This window comes from Dreissena polymorpha, chromosome 13 (genome assembly GCF_020536995.1).
Source record: "Dreissena polymorpha isolate Duluth1 chromosome 13, UMN_Dpol_1.0, whole genome shotgun sequence".
Taxonomy (NCBI): domain Eukaryota; kingdom Metazoa; phylum Mollusca; class Bivalvia; order Myida; family Dreissenidae; genus Dreissena; species Dreissena polymorpha.
The window spans coordinates 67,125,807-67,149,500 of record NC_068367.1 but is presented as its reverse complement, the minus strand read 5'-3'; the positions used below and the strand labels follow the sequence as shown (position 1 = coordinate 67,149,500).

General features: G+C 34.7%; 2 protein-coding genes across 3 annotated transcripts; both read right to left on the bottom strand.

The window, feature by feature from the left end:
• Nucleotides 1-794: 794 nt before the first annotated feature.
• Nucleotides 795-6,988, bottom strand: LOC127855572 (thiamine transporter 2-like). The gene is made up of 5 exons (XM_052391303.1): nucleotides 6,260-6,988; nucleotides 5,001-5,799; nucleotides 4,389-4,587; nucleotides 3,335-3,476; nucleotides 795-2,722 (listed from the first exon to the last, which is right to left on the bottom strand). The coding sequence occupies exons 1-5, from the start codon at nucleotides 6,383-6,385 to the stop codon at nucleotides 2,588-2,590; spliced, it is 1,401 nt and encodes a 466-aa protein (XP_052247263.1). The 5' UTR covers nucleotides 6,386-6,988; the 3' UTR covers nucleotides 795-2,587.
• A 6,571-nt stretch (nucleotides 6,989-13,559) lies between these two features.
• LOC127856365 (uncharacterized) lies at nucleotides 13,560-22,601 on the bottom strand. 2 transcript variants are annotated; one of them, XM_052392509.1, is made up of 6 exons: nucleotides 22,474-22,601; nucleotides 16,647-16,741; nucleotides 15,495-15,718; nucleotides 14,641-14,767; nucleotides 14,120-14,312; nucleotides 13,560-13,947 (listed from the first exon to the last, which is right to left on the bottom strand). In XM_052392509.1, the coding sequence occupies exons 3-6, from the start codon at nucleotides 15,634-15,636 to the stop codon at nucleotides 13,759-13,761; spliced, it is 651 nt and encodes a 216-aa protein (XP_052248469.1). In that variant the 5' UTR covers nucleotides 15,637-15,718; nucleotides 16,647-16,741; nucleotides 22,474-22,601; the 3' UTR covers nucleotides 13,560-13,758. The 2 variants fall into 2 exon arrangements, with proteins under 2 accessions (XP_052248469.1, XP_052248470.1); XM_052392510.1 differs by lacking the exon at nucleotides 22,474-22,601 and adding an exon at nucleotides 17,197-17,227.
• Nucleotides 22,602-23,694: the final 1,093 nt, after the last annotated feature.

Below are 23,694 nucleotides of genomic sequence, written 5' to 3'. Positions count from 1 at the left end.
CACAAACGTGTGTATAAGACGTTGAAATTTAATTCTTCCGGCTATTGGCTCTTTACAAGTCTTTTTTGCATTTTTTTTGCTTTTGAAATTTACCTTAATAGCAAAATTTACTGACTCTGCAGCTAAAATTGTGACTTTCAAAGATACAGCAGAGTTCTTTTCCCATTGCTTATGTTGACACCGGAAGTAGGTATACCGTCCCGCGCGAACGACAACTCTTGCCAGACGGAATTACGAAAATTCGGAATTTGCACGTTGCGGTGTATTTAAGATTAAAATATTTAAAAAAAAAGCTTTGATCGAATCCAAAACGTCTTTTGGATTGTGTGTTTGTCATTTTTAATTGGAAACTGCAATAGGAATGAAACAAATTACTTCGACCAGTCATTCGATTTAGTAAATCGTTTTTTAGTCAATACAAACGTTTCATAAATAAAGAGTTTTTTTTAAAATAAATTAAGATAAAGCAATGGAAGAACAGACAATGGAAGTGCATATCGTTGCAATTTTATTATTATAAGCATTGGGATAAGGTTGTCATTGACGTAAGTGTGTCGTTCAATATATTTTGACGTTGAATGACTCCTGTTAAAGCTCCAATAGTGTCATCAATTTAATCTACTGTACTGTACAGCTTCAATGGTTTTTTCTTTACATAAGTAATACATGTATATGTTTTCAACCCCAAAGAACGTTAGTTTGCCGTAAACCAGACTTTTGTAGTGAACGCCGTGGGTTGTCTTTGATGGTGGAATAAAAATTTAAAAAATATAGAATTGCAGTTGAACATAATCTTTCTCAACATCTACTGGTTTTAATTGTTATCCAAATATTCATTACCATCTTCATCGTCAGCTGCAGAACATTACATCATCATCATTAACAACAACAAAGGCAATACATCCCACCATACTGAGCATTATCGTCATCATCAGCTACAACAACACAATTCTACAATCACCGCCATGGTTTCAAAAGTCTTCGTTAACATGATATTATCTTCACAATTATCTCATCCATTATCCTATTTGTATCATCTTATCACAATATCAGCATACAATACATGCTATTTACATCATCATCTTCATGAGAGATTAATCAAATGTTTTAGAGCCATAATTCGTTACCAGACATGAATATTCACGAAATTTCTATATCTTAGAATTGACCGGTAATGACAATATAAATCTGTTGATAAGGAAAAAGTCTGCGTATTATGCTGACGTTAATGAAAGTGATGATGATGGCGATGAAGATGTGATATGACGATGATGATGATAATAATAATGATGATGATTTCGATGATTATAATAATGTCAAATTATTACTACGGTGATGATCAAATTAAATTGCAAATTAAGGAGAACAGGGCAGAAATGGTTACTCTGTCCACGATGAACCGCATAACGTCGAAGACTGTTTATTTGTAACATTAAAATAAAAAAATGTTTAAACTCATGCAACATTAAGAATCTTCAAACTTTTAGAAAAATCAAAATTCATCTGTTGTTACTATTAAGGAAACTTTTAAGTTTTTCTGCGCTGGCTTATGTTCTACTTCTACGGATGCCAGTAAATACGAATAGACTTTTCACATTTACTGAAAAATATAGAGAGTTGTAGTATATAAACCGAGCAAGCTCTAACTTAAGGGTCTTGTGATCACGCACGATGCAAGTCTGTTAATGTTTCACAGAAGTGTCAGAAACAAGGGAAAATAATTGGTTAAGAAACAAAACGACACCAAGAGTCTTGCTGTTGAGAAATCTGTTTAAATTGTGTGAACAAATGATTTTGTCATGAGCGTACATCAACCAATATAATGAAGATGTGGCGAGTTCACTGGCTAAAATGACATCCGACAAACAAATGCAGTTTGCGTAATGATTTCACATTGAGTTACCGACCATGACAACATCCCACTCCTTCATTTGGATATCACATCATAAATTAAATGTACACTATGCCAGTCGTATAGAAAACACTATTCAAATTAAAGTGATATTATGGGCATTTTTCACTGTTGAATTGAGCTGAAAAGAATTAACAGGTTAAAATATTTAGTTAAAATGTGGTTACTGACCAATTATCCTGCAACTCATCTTGCTACCAGTTGTTTATAAAAAATATATTTTATATTCGATATTTTACATGACTGGTGAGTCATGTAAGACGAAATGAACAGTCAAACAAAATTGTGTCTTTGTGTCGTATGAACGAATCTGCACTAAAACTACATTTAGTATCACATCGTACATGCATGATCAGTTGTCAAACGAAAGTACGGTTGATATTCAAATGCATTATTTTTCTCTTTCCGGGATATTGTTTAGTTTGTTGATGCTGCATTAACAAATATAAGTGTATATGAAGTGAAAACACCAAAAATAAACAACGGTTGCGATTGACACCTATAAACTGTTAGATGCCCATAATATCACTTTAATAATACTTTTTTTCATGGTTAATCCTATAAAACAGAAATAGATTATGTATTTGTGCAAGTCGTGTAATCATGTTACTTTAAAACACAAGTATTATATTGGTACAATTCAGATGAAGATCCAGCGAGTTGCTTAAGAAAATTTCAACTGTCATCCTGCTCACGTATTTCCATTTCTTGGACGTTACATGTGCGTTGCCGAAGTTTCCAGACATTAGCACAGACGTACACTGTGAATAGTACTGCCATCACGCCGAAATAGCCGCCGTAGACCTTGAACTGAAAGCAAATATGATGCAGCTATGTCTACTTATGAAACTTAAAGTAATACGAATTAAATATGATTTAAATTATCGTATATTCAAACCGCCCGCTACTAAATTTTATGATACTAATTATCAACTCGTTAACAAATTAACATACACAATTTGATCTGGTGAAAACCAAATCTCTGTCTAAATGTACATGCTACTGGGAAACCAATGCAAATATTTTCGTGGATTTTCGTTGGTCATCTCAATCCCGACTTGGTCAATGAACATCAACGTACGGAGTCTTATATAAGACATTTTTTAATAAACGAATTCCATATCCAACCGATATGATCGATGTTACGATTCTACTAAATTTCATGTCATCTGAATTTAATTAATTCACGCTATTTAATTATAGATGTTATTAATAAACACAAAGTGCACAATAACCTTTGCGAAAGGAGGTTTCCCCCGCATACATGTACGTTTAATTTTCAGAAGTAATAGAACGATACTTTTTAAGTAGTATACAACTTAATTTAAAGACCAAGCGCCTATGCAGATTCTTCGTAAGTGATGAAAATAGAAAATAGAAATAACGTTGACTACCTTTGTATTTAAAAAAAAACAAACGCACCTGTGTTTGCACGTCGACGTCCAAGCCTGCCTGGTCTACAACAATTGCGGTGAGAATGGTTTCGATGAGAAGCGCCAGGAACGTGTTGCAGCCGAACACAAAGCCACACCGCTGTCTTTGAAGATTGCGAGCTATCTGGGCTCTGTGCGCAGACACAAACATAATGGTATACGTTAATGTTCTATTGTACACTAAGCGATCATCCAGATACGGCGTTTGCATAGATGTGACACGTGCCTGTTTTTTTTATGCTTTTCCCTGCTTTAATTAATATCGTAATCACGCCTCAGCAGTTCGTTTCCACGACTAATTAGTCGCGTGAAAGTGAGAACTAATTCAATGGAGACACTTAACTTAATCGCGGTAACGATATACCTGTGAGCGACTTAGTAGCTCATCGGAACGAAACGCTTAAATGCATTTAGGAATTTAAGAGAGCAAATCGGCCCGATTCATATCGTAGGTTTGTCTGTCTTGTGTCAGCCATTTTAAAACATTTGTCTTTTTTTGTCAAATATTTTAATTGGTTGATTATGTTGTTCCACGTATGCCTAACTCGTTCCCATGATTTCGTTATCTCGTTCCCACAACTTATTAAGAACGATCGAGATAATAAATCGTAGAAACAACATAAATAAAAACAGGCTCTTGTCGCATCTGAGTTAGCGAAAGGTAAGGAGACAGTGGAGTATATTTTCATGATATATTTTAGATTATTACACATGCAAACATTGATACAATGACACAACTAATAATGTTAATTTTTATGTTATATAGGACGTACTCCATTTTACTTTGGCAAGCTTTCCCAAATACAAATAGAAATATTACCTGTTTGTGTGGAAGCGTGCCTACCGGGTTATATATGTCCAAGAAATTGATTTATATATAAAATTATGCGCGGATTTTATAACTTAATCACATGATCTAGCACGGTTTCAAACGCGATGATGTGGGTTCAAATTGGTACACATCGTAACTTCTTTATCGAATGAACTAACTATGTACAACTACTAGTAATTGGTCGTGCACATTTTGTAAAACAGATACTCACGATGCTAAGGTCAGCACAATCTGGTATGTTGTTCTAAACACGTCGTAAAGAACGTAGCACACCCATAGGCTGCTAGTGGTTGCCATGATAACGAGAATCACGGCGTTCAGTGCGCAAACAACAAGCATCAGTAGCTCGCTCCTGACCGGCACTGACCAATCAACGGGCAGGAAACCGATTAGTAGAACCATGCCGGAACCTTAAGTATTAAAAATCAGCGTCACCTTGACGGATGAATCATTGACATAGCAGAGGCATGCATAAAAGATGTTGCGAAACTCTTGGATTTACTTTGAAAAAAGTATGTTCTGGAAAAAATGTTAAGGTATATTGAATTTTTTTGCTACATTCAAGAGTATATAATAGAAACAAGAACGGTTAGTTAAACTACTCAAGTTTTCATGGAGCAGCGAGTTAATCAGTATTGAACGCACACGTTTAGATGTCAAGCCCACTACTTGAATAAGAGATATTAGACCAATGCCTTACATATAGTTTCACAGCTTTAAATAGTGATTCACAGATTTCTGCTTACAAGCGCTCTGATCGCGTAAACTAACTATATACTTAAAAGAATAACAGTAATATAATTTAACAGGAATACGTGCGTACTAAGCAAAGTTCCTGCCGCCTCCACGGCACCGTTGTACAAATGTCTCTTGGTGTGGTTGAATGTCTTTGGCGTAAGGATCAACCACAGGTTCTGAATGTAATTCCCTACCTGGAAATTCCCACACGAGGCAAATGCCCACCAAATAGACCAAATGAGAATCGTTTTGTTCGTGTAAATCGTTTTCAGTTCCTTGGCAAGGAATATAATGAGGGATTTTGTTTGATTTAGGAAGCCTCTCCCTCCACATGGGTCTTCTACCAAATCATGCGTTTCTTTGTGTTGCTCGCGAGTACCTGAACTGCCATCATCCGGACCATTTTCATTGTAATCGTCGGTAAATCTACGCGGATTAAATAGTTCCGAGTACAGTGCCCTTGGAAGGATGACGCTGATCAAAAAAGCAATTATTACGCTCACGAATGAAAAAATGTTCAGCTGAAAGTAGTCGAGGACATTAAACATGGTCAGAAGCTGCCCACAAAGGTAAGCAACAAACTTTCCCATCAACGATGCCGCCTTAGTAAAGGCAGATATTTTCTGGAAATATTCCACAGGAGTCACGGAGAAAAGATAGGACATATAACTGATTTCCCCGGCAGTGGCGAGACCGTACGTGACCTGCATGAGTCTCATAGCGGGAACGCCTTGCGCCCAAAGAAGTAGTACCCACGTTATTATGTAGGCCACTCCTACAATTACCAGCGTCGGTTTGTAGCGAAAGTAGTCCGTCAGGAGAAGAACCGGGATCAACCAAAGAAGGTAGGAATAGGTCCACCAAGGGTAGATCTCATTGTCCACCTGCAAGATAGCGGATATGTGTTGCTTTCGACTTACAGCCAAGAATGGCAATATTTTTCTTTGTATTTATCAATAAAACAATTGTATATACTTATTATATATTATAATTTATTATTATTTAAATCTGCAATTGTTATGTTGATAAATACAAAGAAAATGTAGCTAATTTGTAAAAACAAACTTTGAAAAAGCCTATTTAGGCGAAATGTATCAGAAAAGAGTGGAAGTTGTTCTGTGTAAGTTATATGTATACCTACTGGATATCAAAGTGTGTAAGCTTATTTAATATATATAGGGCGCTTATTGATTTGTTAGTATAGGCACATTGATATTTTACATGTGTTTGAAGTCATGCCTATCCGTACACTTAGCATTATCTTTAAAGAAAAGTTGCCAGGCATTATATGATTTTAATTTGACAGGAACGAACATATCAGTGTACGAATCCTCCATTACGTACTTGGGCCTCCGTGAGATTCTTCCAAGGTCCGGTCAAGTATGCGGACAGGTACGCCTCCGAGGGGCGCAAGTCTTTGAAGAAGCCGAACGTGCACACGACCGCTGCCAGGCGCTGCCACGACCACATAACTGTGTCTTGGGGTAGAGTTGATGTGGATTGAAAAGTTCCTTTATTTCCTTATATTTGTTTCTTGATCCAAGTAATACAGTTTGGTAGTTTTCCAGTGAACAAATTTAATAGCAGATTCTAGTCAATCAAGGCTTGAGTTTACCAAGTATCGTTTTATATTTCATTTATTTATTCCAATAATTTTGATTTTATATCCTTAAAATTAATCGTACACAACTGGTTTATTGAATTTCTCTAACAGTGCTTTTTGTTGATATATGTTGGAGTCAATGACATTGATATGCACGCTTAAACGGTATTCCAAAACGTCAAAAAAAATAATATAAACTTTAACCTGAAGTGAAGTCCATCTTTATCTTCCGTAACAAACACTTGTACACGAACATGCATTTAGAACGGTCCCATTAAAATAACGTAATATTTTGTTTACATTACAAGAACGAGAGACGGTTGCATAATCTTGTATAATCGCTGTACTGGGGAAGCAAACATCCGTCATAAACACCATTATTTTATTTTAAAATGCGAATTTAAAGTCAAATCAGTTTTGCATTCGTGACGTTTTTGAATACAGACTCTTTATGGACACTTCGTTTAATCTTAATGTAAACAGATATGTACTATTTAGCTTACAGGCGCATATACATGCCGGGTTGGGTGGGATACGGGGGGGGGGGGGGGGGGTAATTATGTAAAGCTCTAAATGACATGATCGGGATCTTTGTGCATTTATACAAAAATTTCTTTGCAAAACTGACACAGATGTTTTCCTCTAAATAAATCATTTGGAATGACTTATCCAGTGAAGATCTTGCTCGAGGAAGCAATTATTAATATAAGTTGTCACAAAACAATTCAATCTGATACCTTTGGCAAATGAGGATCATGCGTGTCCTCGAGCAACCTCAATCAGCAAGTATATGTGTTATAAATACAACAATACTGCGATTTTAATTTTATTGTACCAATCTAAAACCAAAAAAGGAATATGAGCGAAAAAAGTAAAAAATTAGATAGTGTTTAATAGTATCATAAATCAAATTGTGTTTACTTGATTCAAATTCTTTATGATACGGAAAAGCACGTTTGTCCCTTCAGAAGCGTACTTTCGATGAACAAGATCGATCCGGCTTGTGTCGCGAATATTTTTCAACTTGTCCCAGTTATAATTAAAGGAACGATTTTCGTTCAACGAAAATCACAAACATTTTCACATGTGTCAATGCTTGTTTAATTGCATTCATTAAACGTTTTTTTTTCATGTATGAACATATCTAACCGTGAAGCAGCTAGTATGAAAAAGTGTATTTTAGCTTCTGTGAAATTGTCGGAAGAACTTTAGACAATTAAAGTTAAAACGAATATCACAAACATGATAAGAAGAGAATTGCCTGTTAGTAACATTTGATATGATACGATAAAGTACATTCATAAAACAAACCACTATCGAATGATTAAAACTGTGATCATCGCCATGGAACGTTCAAAGTTTTAGTGCGATTGTACTGGTTTGATTGCACTCAAGGATGATGGGCTTGGTGAAATGTCAATTTCATCGGATACAAATCCGCCAATTGATAGTATCTCTTTATATCTTGTTACATGCACGTAAATACCTTAGATTAATATTGAATATGCTGTTATCAAATGATATAAAGTCCAATAAATTCGCGATAGCACTTATCAACGAGAAATGTACTGTCAATGCAGCCTTCAACAGCCATATCTAATATCATCTCGTACTAGAAACAAGTGAAGGTATGCACAAAAACCACTAGATGATACTGATTATGTCTCAACTAGCACAATTTAATTTCAACATTAGAAACAACACAGAATGAACGTGATTATATATGTGCATCGATAATTTAATTGTGAAATCCATGCAGCAGTTACGTCGTCGGTTAAAGGGCTAATATCGATATTATAGTATACATAAATAATGTCCTTGTAAGGACTAAATGTCACTGAAGAAATGTCCTTGTAAGATCTGAATGTCACTGACGAATCCGTTTAACCCTAAAGTGAGCTATTGACACTCGGTCAAGTTGGGAAAACACACACATTTAATTTGATAAGTAGTAAAAACCTAAACCTTACAGTTTTCTATTTATATTTGAATTTAAATTACAGAATGTTTAAATACTAACAGTTTTGCTTTGTACAAGAAAATAACACTAAAGCTAGTAACTGCATAACAATGAATGGAAGAGTTGAGCTTGTTTTCTGTACTTCCTACCACAGTTGTTTGCATTATAATAAGCTTCATATGAGTACTCTAAATGCTATCTGAGTCATGATCTTCATCATACAACAAGCAAATTACAGTATGAAAGTATGTTCTGCACAAAGAGCAATCAGCAGATGGCAATAACACGAGAGGCAGACATCTTTGTACCTTGCTCTTCCTATAATTGTCTTCTATTAATAGATTCAATTGTATTTCAATCCCTCCTATAGTAAGCACATACAAAATTAATAACAGAACATACCTAGGTAAATATTGAGGGGAGAGTTATTGTCCTTATACTAGTCATTTTCACTTCAAGCCATTTATCAGTGTATTAAGTTAAAGAACGTGGTACACCTTTTTTTATCGCGTATAGGATATATGCTGAGTTTTATTAAATCAAGACCCATTAGTCAAAACTAGCGACAAACAGGGTGTTAAATAGTTCATACAAACAACTGTCTCAGGGAACCATCACTTCGAATGGTTTAATATTTGGTATAAAACATTGTATAGTGATCTCTACAAAAACTATATAGTTTCCCTAAGGAAAAAAATGTCAACGCCCCAGTGTCCAATATAACATTGTTACAACTTGCTACATATTACAACGCACGGCGTCGGGGGTTATTCGTAGAATATGTATTCATTTAAAATTTGGACCATTCTCATAATAAAAATGAAAATTCATCATATGACTTATAATCCAAATACACAATGCCATAAATTAAGTCTAATAAATAAGATTTTTGACGCGTATTTAATTATATGAACATCAACATCTTCGATTTTATTAATATCATTATTCCGGCATTTATTATATTTTATTTGACTGATTAAAATAAAATTACAATTAAATCAGCTATGCTAAAGACAAACATTTAAAGTACAACTGGCTTTAAGTAAGTGTTTCACTTTAAAATTATTGTAAATCTATAATCCACATTGAAAAAATTATCACCATACCGGTGCTATATGAATGGTAGTTACTTTGCGGATTTTTATAGTTACACTTGTAGGATAATGACATGCCTGTACTTTTCTTATTCATTAATGATGAATAAAATATTTATTTATAAGTAAGATCTTATTCAAGCGAATTTTGCTTATTCTTTCGCTTAACCTTATCTTATCATCTTATGATTATCAAAAGGGCAAACAGAACCAGCTCAAAAAGAACCAAGACGAACGGGATATAGATCGAAATAGAGTCAACAGAAATCACGGCGAACCATAAATCATGCACCATAATTGTTTCTCTTTAATAAAATACATTTATCATAAAAATCGATTACTTACTTTTTTCAGAGCATGTATTGCTTAATCAGTGAGATGATAATCCCTCATATATAAAAATACGTTCAACATTGTCCAGCTCTCATTGTTGTACAATGCATTAATTGTGATCTGTCTGTCTGTCTGTCTGTCTGTCTGCCTGTGTGTCCGTATGTCTGTGTGTCTGTGTGTCTGTCACCAATATTTGTATCAACGTACCACCCAGTGCGATGTTTAAGTCGTAAATTAACGTGTTTTTTCTATTGTTTAAATGGGTCAATACTTTCTCGTCGTATGCAATTATTCCGCTTTAAATGTTTCATCATAAAATACTACATGTACTGAATTGCACGTCTTTATTTAGTTACCGCACCTTGTCTGTTAAAAAACGCATGCTTTTCATGCGTGGATCTAACACGTCTTTAGATGCGTACGCAGGGACTTAAACTAGCAAATATTAACCCTTGGATATAAAAAAGCGAAATATACTTGTACTGAAATTAAATTTCTACCACTTACTCGCCAAACGGATTAAATTGCTAACGATTTGCATTAAACTTTTCCTAAGTAACAATTGTGTACAATTAAAGGGTGTGCGAATGATGCCCGACATTGTCTTTAATATACCGTATTAATAACCGTTTATATTACGTACACGGTAAAACTGTTATTAGTTGTTTAAAATCCTGCGGGTAAGGCTTACTTCAATTACCGACGTCAATCAAAAATAATAGTCGCCAGATAACCCAGCCCTCATAAGCATTCTCGGAACCGATTTGACGGTGAAAATTACAATTTGGCGACAAGAAAGTAGCCTGCGAATTTTTCGTGACGTATCTGTGTCAGCACACATGACTGTGTAATGTGGGTTTAATATTCGATAAGTTCGTCATGCTACCTCTTATCAGTGGATTATCTTTTATCCCAGGGACCTATACAAACAAATGTATAGGTCCCTGATTATCCCATGGGACATTTATGGCGATTACGCATTGAAAAAGGTACATAGTGCTCCTTAAGTGTGTGTGTGTAATTTAAAAGTTTCTTTACAGGTCATCGCTTAGTCTTCACGACTACATTTTGTGCAGATTTGTCCCTGTGATCTTTCAGGGAAAATTTTCATCAAAATAGACCAGTGCACGGTGGTCAATGAGACCTTAATGAACACTGGTAGGCAATTTAAAGACAATGCATGTCTGGTTGCCTTTAAAAAGACAATGTTACTCCGCCAAGGGAGTGCTTCCAATTAAAAAAGACCTTACTCCCGCCCCTCGCGCGCTGCGTCGCTTTTATGGCCTCTCTAGACGATACAATCCAGTTTCCCCGGGACGATGAGCGTACTGAGTACCGCCGCCCCGGGACACTTCAGTTTTCTTCATAGGGCCACCCCTTCAAAATCATTGCCTAAGTCCGCTCCGTCTGTCCTCTACGCCTCCACCCCCGCTGCTCCAGTCCCTCTTCCGGAGATGTAGTGAAACCGCTATCCCCCTACGGACAATTACCTTTCCGTTTGGCGATCCTTCCTAGATCTGTGAGTAAGCTAAGACAGCGTTAGAGGACGTCCGGGTCGAGGGATGACGGTACTCGCTCGATTTACAGAGCCACTCGCGGAAGTTGCCCTTTACGACCCTCTTCAAGCGATGTAGTGAAACCACTATCCACATACGGACAATTACCATTGCGCTTGGCGATTCTTCGGAGGCTTCAAGAAAATCTTCTGCGGGTGACTCTAGTTCCCGTCGCGACGTTCACGAGCTTTTCTAAACTAGGGAAAACTATAACATTTAAAGAGTTATTTTTTTTTTGACAATCGCCCTTTTCTTTTACATTTTCAACTTTAATCCCCAGCTGACAAATTAAATCGCCATGTGATATTTTGTCGATCGGAAACGCTCAAATGTAATAACCTGAATTTGAAATTAAGTTAGAAAAATACGTTATACATAATAAAATTAAACAAAAAAGGTTTAAATTTTTATTTTTGTTCCTTGGTCACGTGTAGGTCGCATATTCATCGCATGAAATGCGTGTTATTAATTGCACGTGTAATCAAACCACACGTAAATGTTCGTGGAAGTCACAGCAATTATGTCATCACATTGCTTATGATGAGTGTTTTCAGCATCGACATATATGGTATTCTAATATTTGATTAACACGCATTTTTTTTCGGGACATTTAAATCATACTTTCAGTGCCACGTCATGTGAAAATGGGTCTTATGGCGCGTTAGCTAGCGTAAATAAAGCCCCGTCAGGAGTTGCGCTGTCCGCTATAAATCACGCAATGTTTCGTGGTCTCATTAGGTATCTCCTGACCTACTGCGAGATGCGCCGGTTGGTCAATAGCTTCTCTGGCCGCATATGACATAAGGCTCATTTTCGCATGACGCGGGTCTATAAAAGTCAAACTGTGTTATTCATAGATAACTTGCACATTTCGAAAGCCTTTTTAGTCATTCAAGAACGATTTTTATACCGACTGAACGAGTACAGTAAACATTTGTGGTTAGATAATGAAACGATATCCGACTTATCATGCCACTATATTATTTCGGTAGTTTTTGTTTCCTCATCCTGAAAGCAAAACTGTGCTATCAACGTTTATCGATAGTCCATGTATTTCCCGGACGATTTAATCACCGAGTATCGAGTCAAATCCGAAGTATTATTTATACATTTATCATACACAATACTATCGAAAATGATCAAAACAGACAGGTGTGTTGTTTTCTGTTGAGTTTAAGCGAATATCGATAAATTATTTCCGATTGTCACGAATTTTCCAATCAATTGCGTTTTAAGTATCATAATGAAACACTAATGAAATGGAATTTATATGCATATTAAAATGAATATTTTTCTTTTAATATATTTTGTTGCTTTACACAATGAAATAATAGTTTTATTGATCACTCAGTAAAATAGTATTTGATTTTCCGTTTTTCTCCCGTTGATCTGATAAAGAATCGGCTGTTATAAAGGTTGGTAACAAATTGCACCATGTGCGCACGTGTAAGTGTGTATTTCACAGTTCATTTAGAAGTCCTGATGCGTCTTCGCGAATGCATCTATTGGAAGACCTGTCCCTGTGACCTTTAAGGAGAGCTGCGTTACGCAATTTTAACGTTATACGCAGTTAACTATTTTCATTAGGCAAACATGTTATGTAAAGAATACTCTTCTATATTCTTTCTCCCAGTGACAAGCATAATGCATTACTTTTAATAACGTAAAGTATACCTCCGCGAACTTTTTCTCGGCGCGGATTGCCTTCTATTCTCGATTTTTGAGTTATTTGGTGAAAGGTAGTGGTCTGCATACCGATAATCAAAACGCCACTATAAACCTTAGTTTAGTTGCGAACAACTATAATTGCTTCAATAACAAACCATAACAATATCGGAAATGGTCAATCTTGCATGTACACCCTCTGAAGAAACTTTCGGCTTAATGTTCAACTTTGGTTAAAAATGAATACATTTATAATAAATATTGACATAAACTTCCCTGTCTTTATTGGATTGTTTAACAGTTGATATTCTGATGGAATGTGATGCACAGAACATGTGTTACACTACATGTTTTGCTATGAATAGTCAATGACTGTTTATTTACTCATCGCGTGAAAGGAACATCATGAAAGGATCCATATAACAACGCAATATTGAAATAATTTACTTTAATTCATTTGTTAGAGTTGTTTTAACAATTAAACACAAGGAATGGGAACACATTTTCAAATAACTAGTCATTACCTTGTATTGTTCATAATAATAAATGTCAAGAGTTAACACTACGGTTGGGAAAGAATATTCGAATGACCGAAAACGGGCCTATATGCGATTCCCAAGAAAAGTAGTTCTCTAAACGGTCTTGATTGTATTGAAGAAATCGGCTTCCCCACTCATACTTCCTCTGTAAGCCTCTAGAGCTCTGTGCCTATCTATGTGACCCCATGTTTCGGCGTTGTTGATCAGTGTCTCGTACGTTTTATATTCGCTTGAATACCCGAAGTTCGTCTTGACCCAGGAATCATAGACGCCAAATGAGCTCTGAAAGAAAGTTCACACTTTTTGAATTGAATATATGTAAATATACGTGTTCGACTGAAGATGCACATCATCACATACGTCATTCTTTTAATTTTAATTTCTACTTTGAACTCTAATATGATTAAAATATACTAGAGGCCTACTTGAACATAAAACGTGATTGACCACAAACCGAGTTGACATTTAGTTGCTCTCCAAGCCAAGGCCACAACTTCGCACACGGTATCAGGGTAACAACGACGTAGATCGAGTCCATGGTAGTAGCCACGTTGAGCTCGTGGTTCAAGTACCTGCTCAAGGCCGGGCCCGACTTGACACCCGAGGCATTTGCGATGGACCAGGTTTCGAACATACTCTGGTAGTAGCTGTGTTTAAAAAGGCGATAGGTAAAGAAGAACACATTTACAATTATAACTACTGTACTCTTATGAATTTTATTAACACGCTAGTGTCAAGATGTCAGTAGAAGTTGGCACTCGCGGATTCACTTCCATTTGTATGTGCATTTAGAATGTACTGGTCACTATAAGAATTCCACTAATAAGCAACCGATTTCAACATCTGTTCAATGATAAGAAATTATTGTTAAACTTCCCAAAATATCAATTATATATTAAACAACACACTGAAGGTGTTATTTACTAATTAAGAAAAATATTTATTATAAACGTCTTATATAATCACATTATGTACCTTTCGTAGGATGCTCCAGTAGCATTCAAAAATTTCCACACGGCGGGATCAGTTGCGTTCTTGAGAGCGATGTCGATGATGTTTTTGACCGCATAACAAAACAGAGAATCCTGTATCATGTAGTTTCCTAAGGGGTAGTAGAATATTTCATTATCAACGTGACGAATGCAATAAGTATTTGAACGTTTACTAATTATTTGCTAATACACCTATTATATTGCATTAGTAACAATTAAATATTTATATTATCATAGGTTTATAACAATTTGTATACATTATTTGCGAATACGTTTTTTTCCACAGCAATTTGCATTGCAAGTTACCAAAAAAATGCGTAAAATTTTAGGAAAAAATGAAACTCCCTACCAGGAGCCGCGTATAGTTTGTGTTATAAACAAAGTCTAAAACCGTGAACACTTAAGAATACAGAAGACACTTTGCTTAGAATGCTTGCTCTCAAGAAATATCGACTGATTTTTAAATGGTCCACAATAAACTGACTGCTTTGGGATGGTTCATTTTCACTTGTGCATATTCTAAGAAATATCAATATTGGATCAATCATCATGACTTTTGCTCAGAAGAGCTATTCTTGAAAGCTTCTGTTTATAAACGCTAATTACATTTTGTTTGTTTCTTTTATCAGAGGTAGCCACGAGTGCCGTTCGTCCATGTTGTTGTTTAAAATCCGAACATGTTAACTTATCAAGGATATATATTATACTTTACTTTAGAAAACGTCTCAATGTGATATGACGTGTGCAGACAGTTAATAGTATACCTTTACTAAACCGTTCAAATATTTATGAAAAAGCTCTTAAAAAAGGAACGTGCATCCACAAGTTAATCATTACCAAATGCTTCTGGGTCCAAGGTGGCATTCTTTAGTCCCTGTACAAAGGCGGAGTTCAAAGCAGCATTACGGTCTGAAGCGGTCTGCGCCCATAAATACTCGGAGAGCAGAATTACTATTGCCTGGTGCATTAAGTGGGGCATTCAATGAAATCTATGCGACTCTAGATGGTAAGCAAGCCGCGAGTCGCTGCGGGGACTTCTTCTGGCTCGCTTGTCGTCAGAACTAGAAATACATGTGCACATAGTCAAACATGCATGCATCGATCAACAAACTTAACCTGTGTGTGTAATTTAATGTTGAGATATCATATTAACGTTATTATAAAGATTTTCTATCTTTCTTTTTGGCCATACATGGCCAAAAGGAAACATTAGCTGCATTCAAGAAAATAAAGCGTCCATACATCGTAATGGAAAAACTGCAAAGTCACTGACTTGTTGCTGTGAAGTTCGACTATAAAATTTACCTATAATATTTTTAATGCTTTTGTCTTTTCGAGAAATATTTTGTCAATAGAGGGAACCTTTTTACTATTATTACATGCGAAAATCCTTGTTGTCAGCAACTTGTCAACTTAACCTTGTGCATACCTACGAGTATTCTGCTTGCATCATTAACGCCATATAGACCCGAGTGAATGCGAATGTCAACGAGATATTTTGTTACTTGTTTTGCTATACATAAAAATATTCTTGTAAAAACAACAATACAATTAATGTAAAAAAATTGGTTAGTATTCACATTTAATTTAAAGTTAATTCATATATTAAGTCAAGAGGTACACATGAACTGTGAAGGTAAATATACATATTTGTTTATGTAAAGCCGTGTTATTCCGTGAGTCCAACACTCATCGCTGTATTAAAGATGTTAATCTTTGTTGCATAGGCGGAAGCAAATGTTTTCATTTATTTCTTCGTTTTCGTCTTTTATCCTCATGAACAGAGTAGAATGCTGGGTGAGAGAAAACGAGGGCCAGGATAAACTTAACGTGTAGAACCTTAACATCATATGCAACTTAACAAAATGTAACTAAAACAAATGTTACCGTTTACGACATGTTTACCAAGGAATTGAATCAAAAACCGCTGCAATTAACAAACTTCCAGAATCTGTCGGCATTTCGCAAGACAGCAATATTATTACTCACGTGCTTCGGTCGCTGCCGAACACATTCATCGTCATCATAGCAACTGCAACAATGCTTAGGTAACGCATGATGCTATCGTTCGTGCGTGTTTATTGCTGGAAAGGTAATGACATTTTTTTCAGCAAACATGTAAACAATGTTTCAATGAATTAAAAAAACCTTGTTGATTACATATTTTGGTGTATTTAGCCATACACCGACATTAGTTAGGATTGCATTTGGAATCAGTCAAAGTGAAGGTCTCATCAACTGTTACAAAAAAAAACAACAACCCAGTTTCCGTTCAATTACTTGACTTTTCATGTATGCGTATATTTGTTCGTACGCAGCTAACATGCAGCTAGGTTTGGAATTGCACGTTTATATGTTTGTAGAAAATTAATTTGTACAATGTTTAAAACAGGAATCTATCCAAAACGGTATTATCATTTTTAGCGTGAGGCTATAGTTTTGAACAAATATAAGTTATGGTGTATTACAATTATAATTCAATTTAAAAACAAAAAAAACAACAAGCATACACGTATTTATGTCGTTTTTTCGTACGTACTCTGTTTTTTCCAAATGGCTTGAACAATGAGTTTATCCGGACTACGGTGAGTTTTATAGGGTATTCTAACGCGCGGGGTCATGCACCATCTTCAAAAGATGTGAGGCCATGCAGACATTATCGTTTCTTATTTGTTATATATTGTGATTTTGTCTGTTTATGCAAATTACCTTTATATACAATTCATTTCATTTTTTGATCATTAAATATTTAAGAAACTGATATCAATCTTTTAAATATATAATTCATCAGTTATAAACATGTGCCGATTTTTTTTTGTTATCTGCTTTAAAACAGAAAGTGCATAAACCCTAAAATTTATTTTCTGTTTAGCCAGAAAACGTGCGCATATCGGACCCATATAGGCCGGCACTGTGTAGATATTATTACAGCTTGAACAACCATGTGTTTCAAATGTTTTTGTTGTCGCTTTCGTGTAAAATTAAGAATGTTTAAAATTATTTGAAATATAAATTGCTTTCAATTAAGACAAGAATTAATTGTCTAAATTGCCTTTTTGTAGCAAACACTTTTTGTTTCAGCCCATTTTACGTGACGGTTAAAACGACCGAACAACTAATTCAACGACGGCATGAAAGAAACGCCACAACACTATCTGATTTCCGGAAAAAAAACACAAGCCGAAAATTCTTTTCGACCCCTTGTCCGCACCTTACGCCGTTTCAAGGCTACTTAGCTGTCCGAAAATCTACACTGATTTTAAACTGCGGTAATATGTCAGAACACCGGAGATAAGAACATGTTGTTCCGCAGATTGCTTGGCTGGGTCATTGAACTAATATGATGGTTTCAGTTTATTTTAAAAACGAACTGATTACCTTTGCTGTGTTCTAATTGTCGTGTTAATGGCTTTAAACTGCGACCCATTAAACCGAATAAGACCAACAGACAACACGCGCGTTCTACAATTCACGATTTTACTGACACTGATAATAATACCTCTAAAAATACGATATATAGACATGCTTTAAATATGTCTAAAGTGTTGATCATTATTGATTGAGCATCACAGAATTGAATTTCCAAAAACATTGAGAAATACTTTCTGTTGATTGCTGTCTCCTTGGTCACTGGTTAATGAAATGCGATTGGGCCCGACGAAAAACATATTTAACGTGTGTTTACTTTTTAAACATATTTGCTAAGCTGTGGTTTCTACTCTTGTAGCTCACACAATGTCGTGATATTTGTTTTGCAGAAACGCACGTCTTAGGATACCGATATATGGTAAAATTATATTGTAAAAAACCCGTTTTACCATATAATAGAAACGGTTCATGACCAAACAGCCGAGCCAAATAGCTATCTGTGTTGTTGATGTAGCACACTTTAAGCGCTTCGCTCAGAGCCAGTCCTAATCTCGAATTCATTCACGTGACTCAAGCGCAACAAAACATTTTTGATTAGTTGAAATAAAGTTTGCTGGATTCAATGCTTGTTACAATGGTAAAGTGTGATCGGGCAAAGATAAGAATTTCCCCTTTTCCTTGATCTAGTTAACATATGATTCGAAAATAAGCATTTCAAACGGCTTTAAAGTTTCACTGAGTCCTATAGGGTTAACATTGGCTGTTGGAAAATACTTCTTATGTACATGTTTACAAAAAAATGACAAAGCTTTCTTCACTTTTCATTGAAAGTTTTACCATATTTTATACAAGAACACATTGAAATTTAGATACATATTACTTTATTTTGAATTTTTTGAAACATTGAGGACATCAATATGATAGAAATAAATTGAATAACTGATATTTGTTTCTGTTTTTTTTAAGAAGAACGAGGTCCGAAGTACACGTCCTGTAAGAGTTTTTCGTCCTCTGCATGGTTTGTTGTCAGAAGATTATAATTTACTTATACTCATGATTATAACTAAAATGAAATTTATTCAGAAGTCATGTACCCTTGTACTCACTACGAGTCTAATTTAAATGGATAACAATAATCTCGCTCCCCCAAGTAATAACTTTCTGAACTATGTATTAATGAAATTTCCGGACTGAGGTCTCAATTTGCGGATTGGCGACAAAATGGCGGTTTGGGATTTTGCGGTCTAGGCTATACATTCAATATAAAATTGAACATATACCATTTAAGGGCTTGTCCAATACATAACTTTACAATGCATCAAAGGATTTCAAAATACCTTGGCTTTATTGTTAACATATTTAATTCGATGTGTAGCACATAAAACCAGATACACATTTTAAAGGTCTAAGTCATACTTAAAGGTCAAATATAATGTATTTACTTACATTTTTACAATAAATAATATCATGTGAAATGGAAAAAACATCATCTGATGCATATTTTAAAAATGTAAGTATGCAAGATTGCGTCAAAGAAAATAGTTTATGTCGGTAATGCTATGTTATATTTCTGGTTAACTATTTTATTCATAAATACCTATTTAGGCTTTAAACAATTAAGAATATAGGCTTGCTAAAATATGTGTAATTGAAGCAATAAACACATCACATCAAAAGCAATAAGTTTCAGATTTTTGTCGTACAGTTTAGGTCGGTCAAAAGCTATACATAGCTTATGTTATATACATGTTATTCTCATACCGACAATAAAATAATTTTGATTTGATTTGATTTAGGGTCCTTCCGTATGGAGATTCCGTCCTTATAGATAGCTTAACGAAAGACCTTGTGGACTCGTGTAAATAAACGGAATAAACTTTAAGGAATAAATTCTTCGAGTTGCGTGCTTTTTATTCGACCGAATGACATAATAATGTATACATACATGTACATCTCACTTATTAAACTTTGATTTTAACATTTCGCACTGGGATAGTGTACACCGAATCTCAAAATGTTTTGATGCCAGCTTTAAATACATCCGCCTGCCCCTGATGCACGGGACCCATACTCAATCCCTACACGAATTTATCACCGGTATTTGCTAAATATTTCCCAATTTATTCAAAACTACAGAAAAATATCAACAAACATAAATTAATAAATTTATAAAAACGTTTTAATAAACTTAATAAAGTACATAATTATGCAAAGGCGACCTAATCAATAATTATCCAATCACATATCGAACATGTATTGCAATTTTAAGGCATTCCAAATTGAGACGTTAGGTTCGATATGATTATTTGCCCAACAAAGTTGTAACGGTTGGATGCGGTTGAAGTGGTTTCAGGAGCCGTCTGGCCGTCCAGACGATAAGCGAACTTGTTGTTTTTTCTTAATAATAAATATAATTTTATTGTATTTTTTTGTCTTTACAGCAATCATGCTTACGTGTGAAATGATACCAAACATACAATTCACAAAATGCGCGAGTCAGTGTACGATTTTACTGAACGGCCCTCGACAGTCTTGCTTTTACATTTGTAGACTCATTTCCCTTCGTTAAGTTTCACATTTGAAAACTGTCAATGCATATTTTGAAAATTTAAAAAAGGCAATTTCAATATTCATTAGTAGTGAAATCTTATTGGAAGACAAGTCACTGCACACTATATTGTTGCCTCATTACGAAAGAGTTATTACGCCTTGTTAATGTGTTGTATTTCAATTTTGTCCAGAGCATATCCAGAAATTAAAGTAAACTTGAAACTTAGTAGGTAGATAGATCTCAGATATGAACAGAACAGAACATACTTTTATTACACATTAACTTAACAGTTTCTAGTGTTAAACAATAATAATAATACAAAAACATGACTATAGTAAGTGGATTTTGCAGAAATGTAATAAAATGGAAATGGATGAATTTTACAGATAATTGAACAAAACTCGTTTTAAATCGCATGTTAGCATGTGTATATTGCTACATATGGAAACTTTTAATACATGAATGTATTTATAATCATTAAGGTAAAACATTAATGTAATTTGGAGGAGCATAATGGGATATGGGAAGTGTGCAAGAAGCATAACCCCTGCTATCATATATGAGAGTTATTTATTTTGTTAATTTTTGTACTTAAATTTTGTCTGCAGCCTATCTTGAAAACGAAAGCAGGTATCATCTTAAAATGTCAAAGGAAGGTTGATCCTAATAAATAAATGTCCAGTGCATAAGATCCGAAATATTTCCTTTGTTTCACGTTTTATTGAAAACAAGAATGCATAATTACTTGAAGCTCATCAAGGTTTAAACCACACATGTTTTTGTCGCCCTTGTAAGGCGGTAATCCTAGTTTTGGGAGTTTTGTCGTTTGCTAAATTAAACACTACAACAGTTTGATGCATTCTGTATGTAAGAGATATCTAAATACATATCTAAATGTTTGAATATTTCAGTCTTCGTAGGTCGTAAGCAGTCGATCTTATTAAGTGTTAAGTGGGTAAACCATTTTTTCAGTGACGAACCACATTTCTTCGCTTCGCACAACTATAAAACTAACCATGACATTATTTACCTACAATTGTATGTGTAGTATTGGATTCTCGCACCACGTTTTTGCATTTTTTGCAATATGTTTTATTTTTAAATTTCTGTCTGCATATGTACACTTGATCGATATTGATTTAGATGCGTTACGTTTGTGATTAATTCTCAGGTTAACGTTTGGTGTGGCTGACCCTCAAACCAGTAAAAACCTCTAATTTTCATACATATTTATAAACAGATATAAGTCGCCCGTTAGGTTAGTTTCTATGTTGAATCAAACTTGAAACAGTGACCAATATAAAAATGATCCCATAGTCAAAGTTAGAACGCTTTACTTAAAAATGTATCAAATAAATTTACATCAAAGCTAAAAAGACAGGTGAAAACTTTTCAGACTTAGGTAGGGGAATATGTTATAATTAATAAATTTGAAATATGGATTCCTCCTAACTTCTTGAGAACAAGTCATGTTATTTTATGATGCTTCATACATATATATATTTGCCCACGATATGGGTGAGGATGGGTCCCTGTAAGACAACATTGAAACATAGGTTTATTTCAATAACTTGAAAACAGATTGACTGATTTAGCACCGGCAATGAAACTTCGTATAAAGAAGCTTTATGTAATGATATTGTAAATAGGTTATGACTTCTTATGGCAAAACACACTCTATCTCAAAAGAACAAAATGGTTTCGAACTATTTCTTTAAGAATTAATTGAGCCATTCATAAAAATTAAATTACAAAACCTTGCACCAAATCGACGGTTTGGTCACTATTATTCACTGTTTAATAATGCTTGCTACTCAAAACAAAGTTTTTAAAGTCTCTAGAAATGTATTCAATTAAAATATACTACATTACATAATATACAATAAATTAACTTACGTTATATATGTTGTACGACACAACATGTCTATTGTAGAAAAAACCTGGAAGAAACTCAAAAACAGCACTTAGAAAAAATAAGCGCCGTTATTATACAGCTCTGTGTTTATTAATGATGTCTAACTGTGGATATTCAAACCATTTACAATTTAATAGAGTAATACATGTTTAATTATTTAAATACATGTCAAACTTGTAAAACCACGTGGTGTAGTAAATCAACAACAACGCATGTATTTACAATTGACAAAACGTCGCGCAATCTCTGACATTCGCTTATGAGTTGACGGGCATGACCGTAAAGCTTCAGGTGTTTCAGTTTTTATGCTAGCTTAAATATGTGTACCGGCTTGTTATTGAAGGAGTAATCAGTTAACACCAAAAAGGATGATTGTTCCAAGTTTTATCTTATAGTTAACGGCCTTACGAATGAATTGAGATTCCGTCCTAATCGTTATTCTGATCAAGTTTATTGTGGCCTTGAAATTAAAGTGTCAATTGAATAAACTGAAAGGAAAACTTCTTTGAGTTGATTTCCTCTTGTTCTACTAAACAACGACATTATTTACATACTTGTACGTGTAACTTATTAAACTGATTGCGTTCAGCTTCCTATTAAGCTAAGGTCGAGTGTATGTTTTATAACAAATATCATAACATAGCATTGCTAAAGTTGTATACACTGACGAAAGGAAGTATGGTTACCACCTTTCACGAACACGTAATTTTCTTAAAGGGACTGTCAACGACGACGACGAAGAAAAGAAAAGTTGTAAAATACCGTATTTTTTTTACAATTATTAGTTTATAGTGATTAAAATATCACGACTGGTATATTACATTACTTGAAAACTGTTGTTAAGTTTTCATATTTTCAGTATTTTCGGTAATAAATTTTACTGGTTATGTCTACCAGGTAACTACCAGTTAACTATAAATAACGCCAGTAGATTGATCATCATCGTCACGTGGTAAACCCAGGAATGCATATTGTGCATGCGTAATGAATTGTATATTTTTTATATATAAAATGATCAATCAACTTGCGGTATTTATAGTGTGTATATCGTTATGTATCTATTTTCCCGACGTACTTTCGATTTCACATCGCGAAATTTTATTACCGAACATTCTGAAAATATGAACTTTGTTCAAGTTATGTAATATACCAGTCGTAAAATTTTAATTAATATAACCTAATAATTGTAAAAATATACGGTA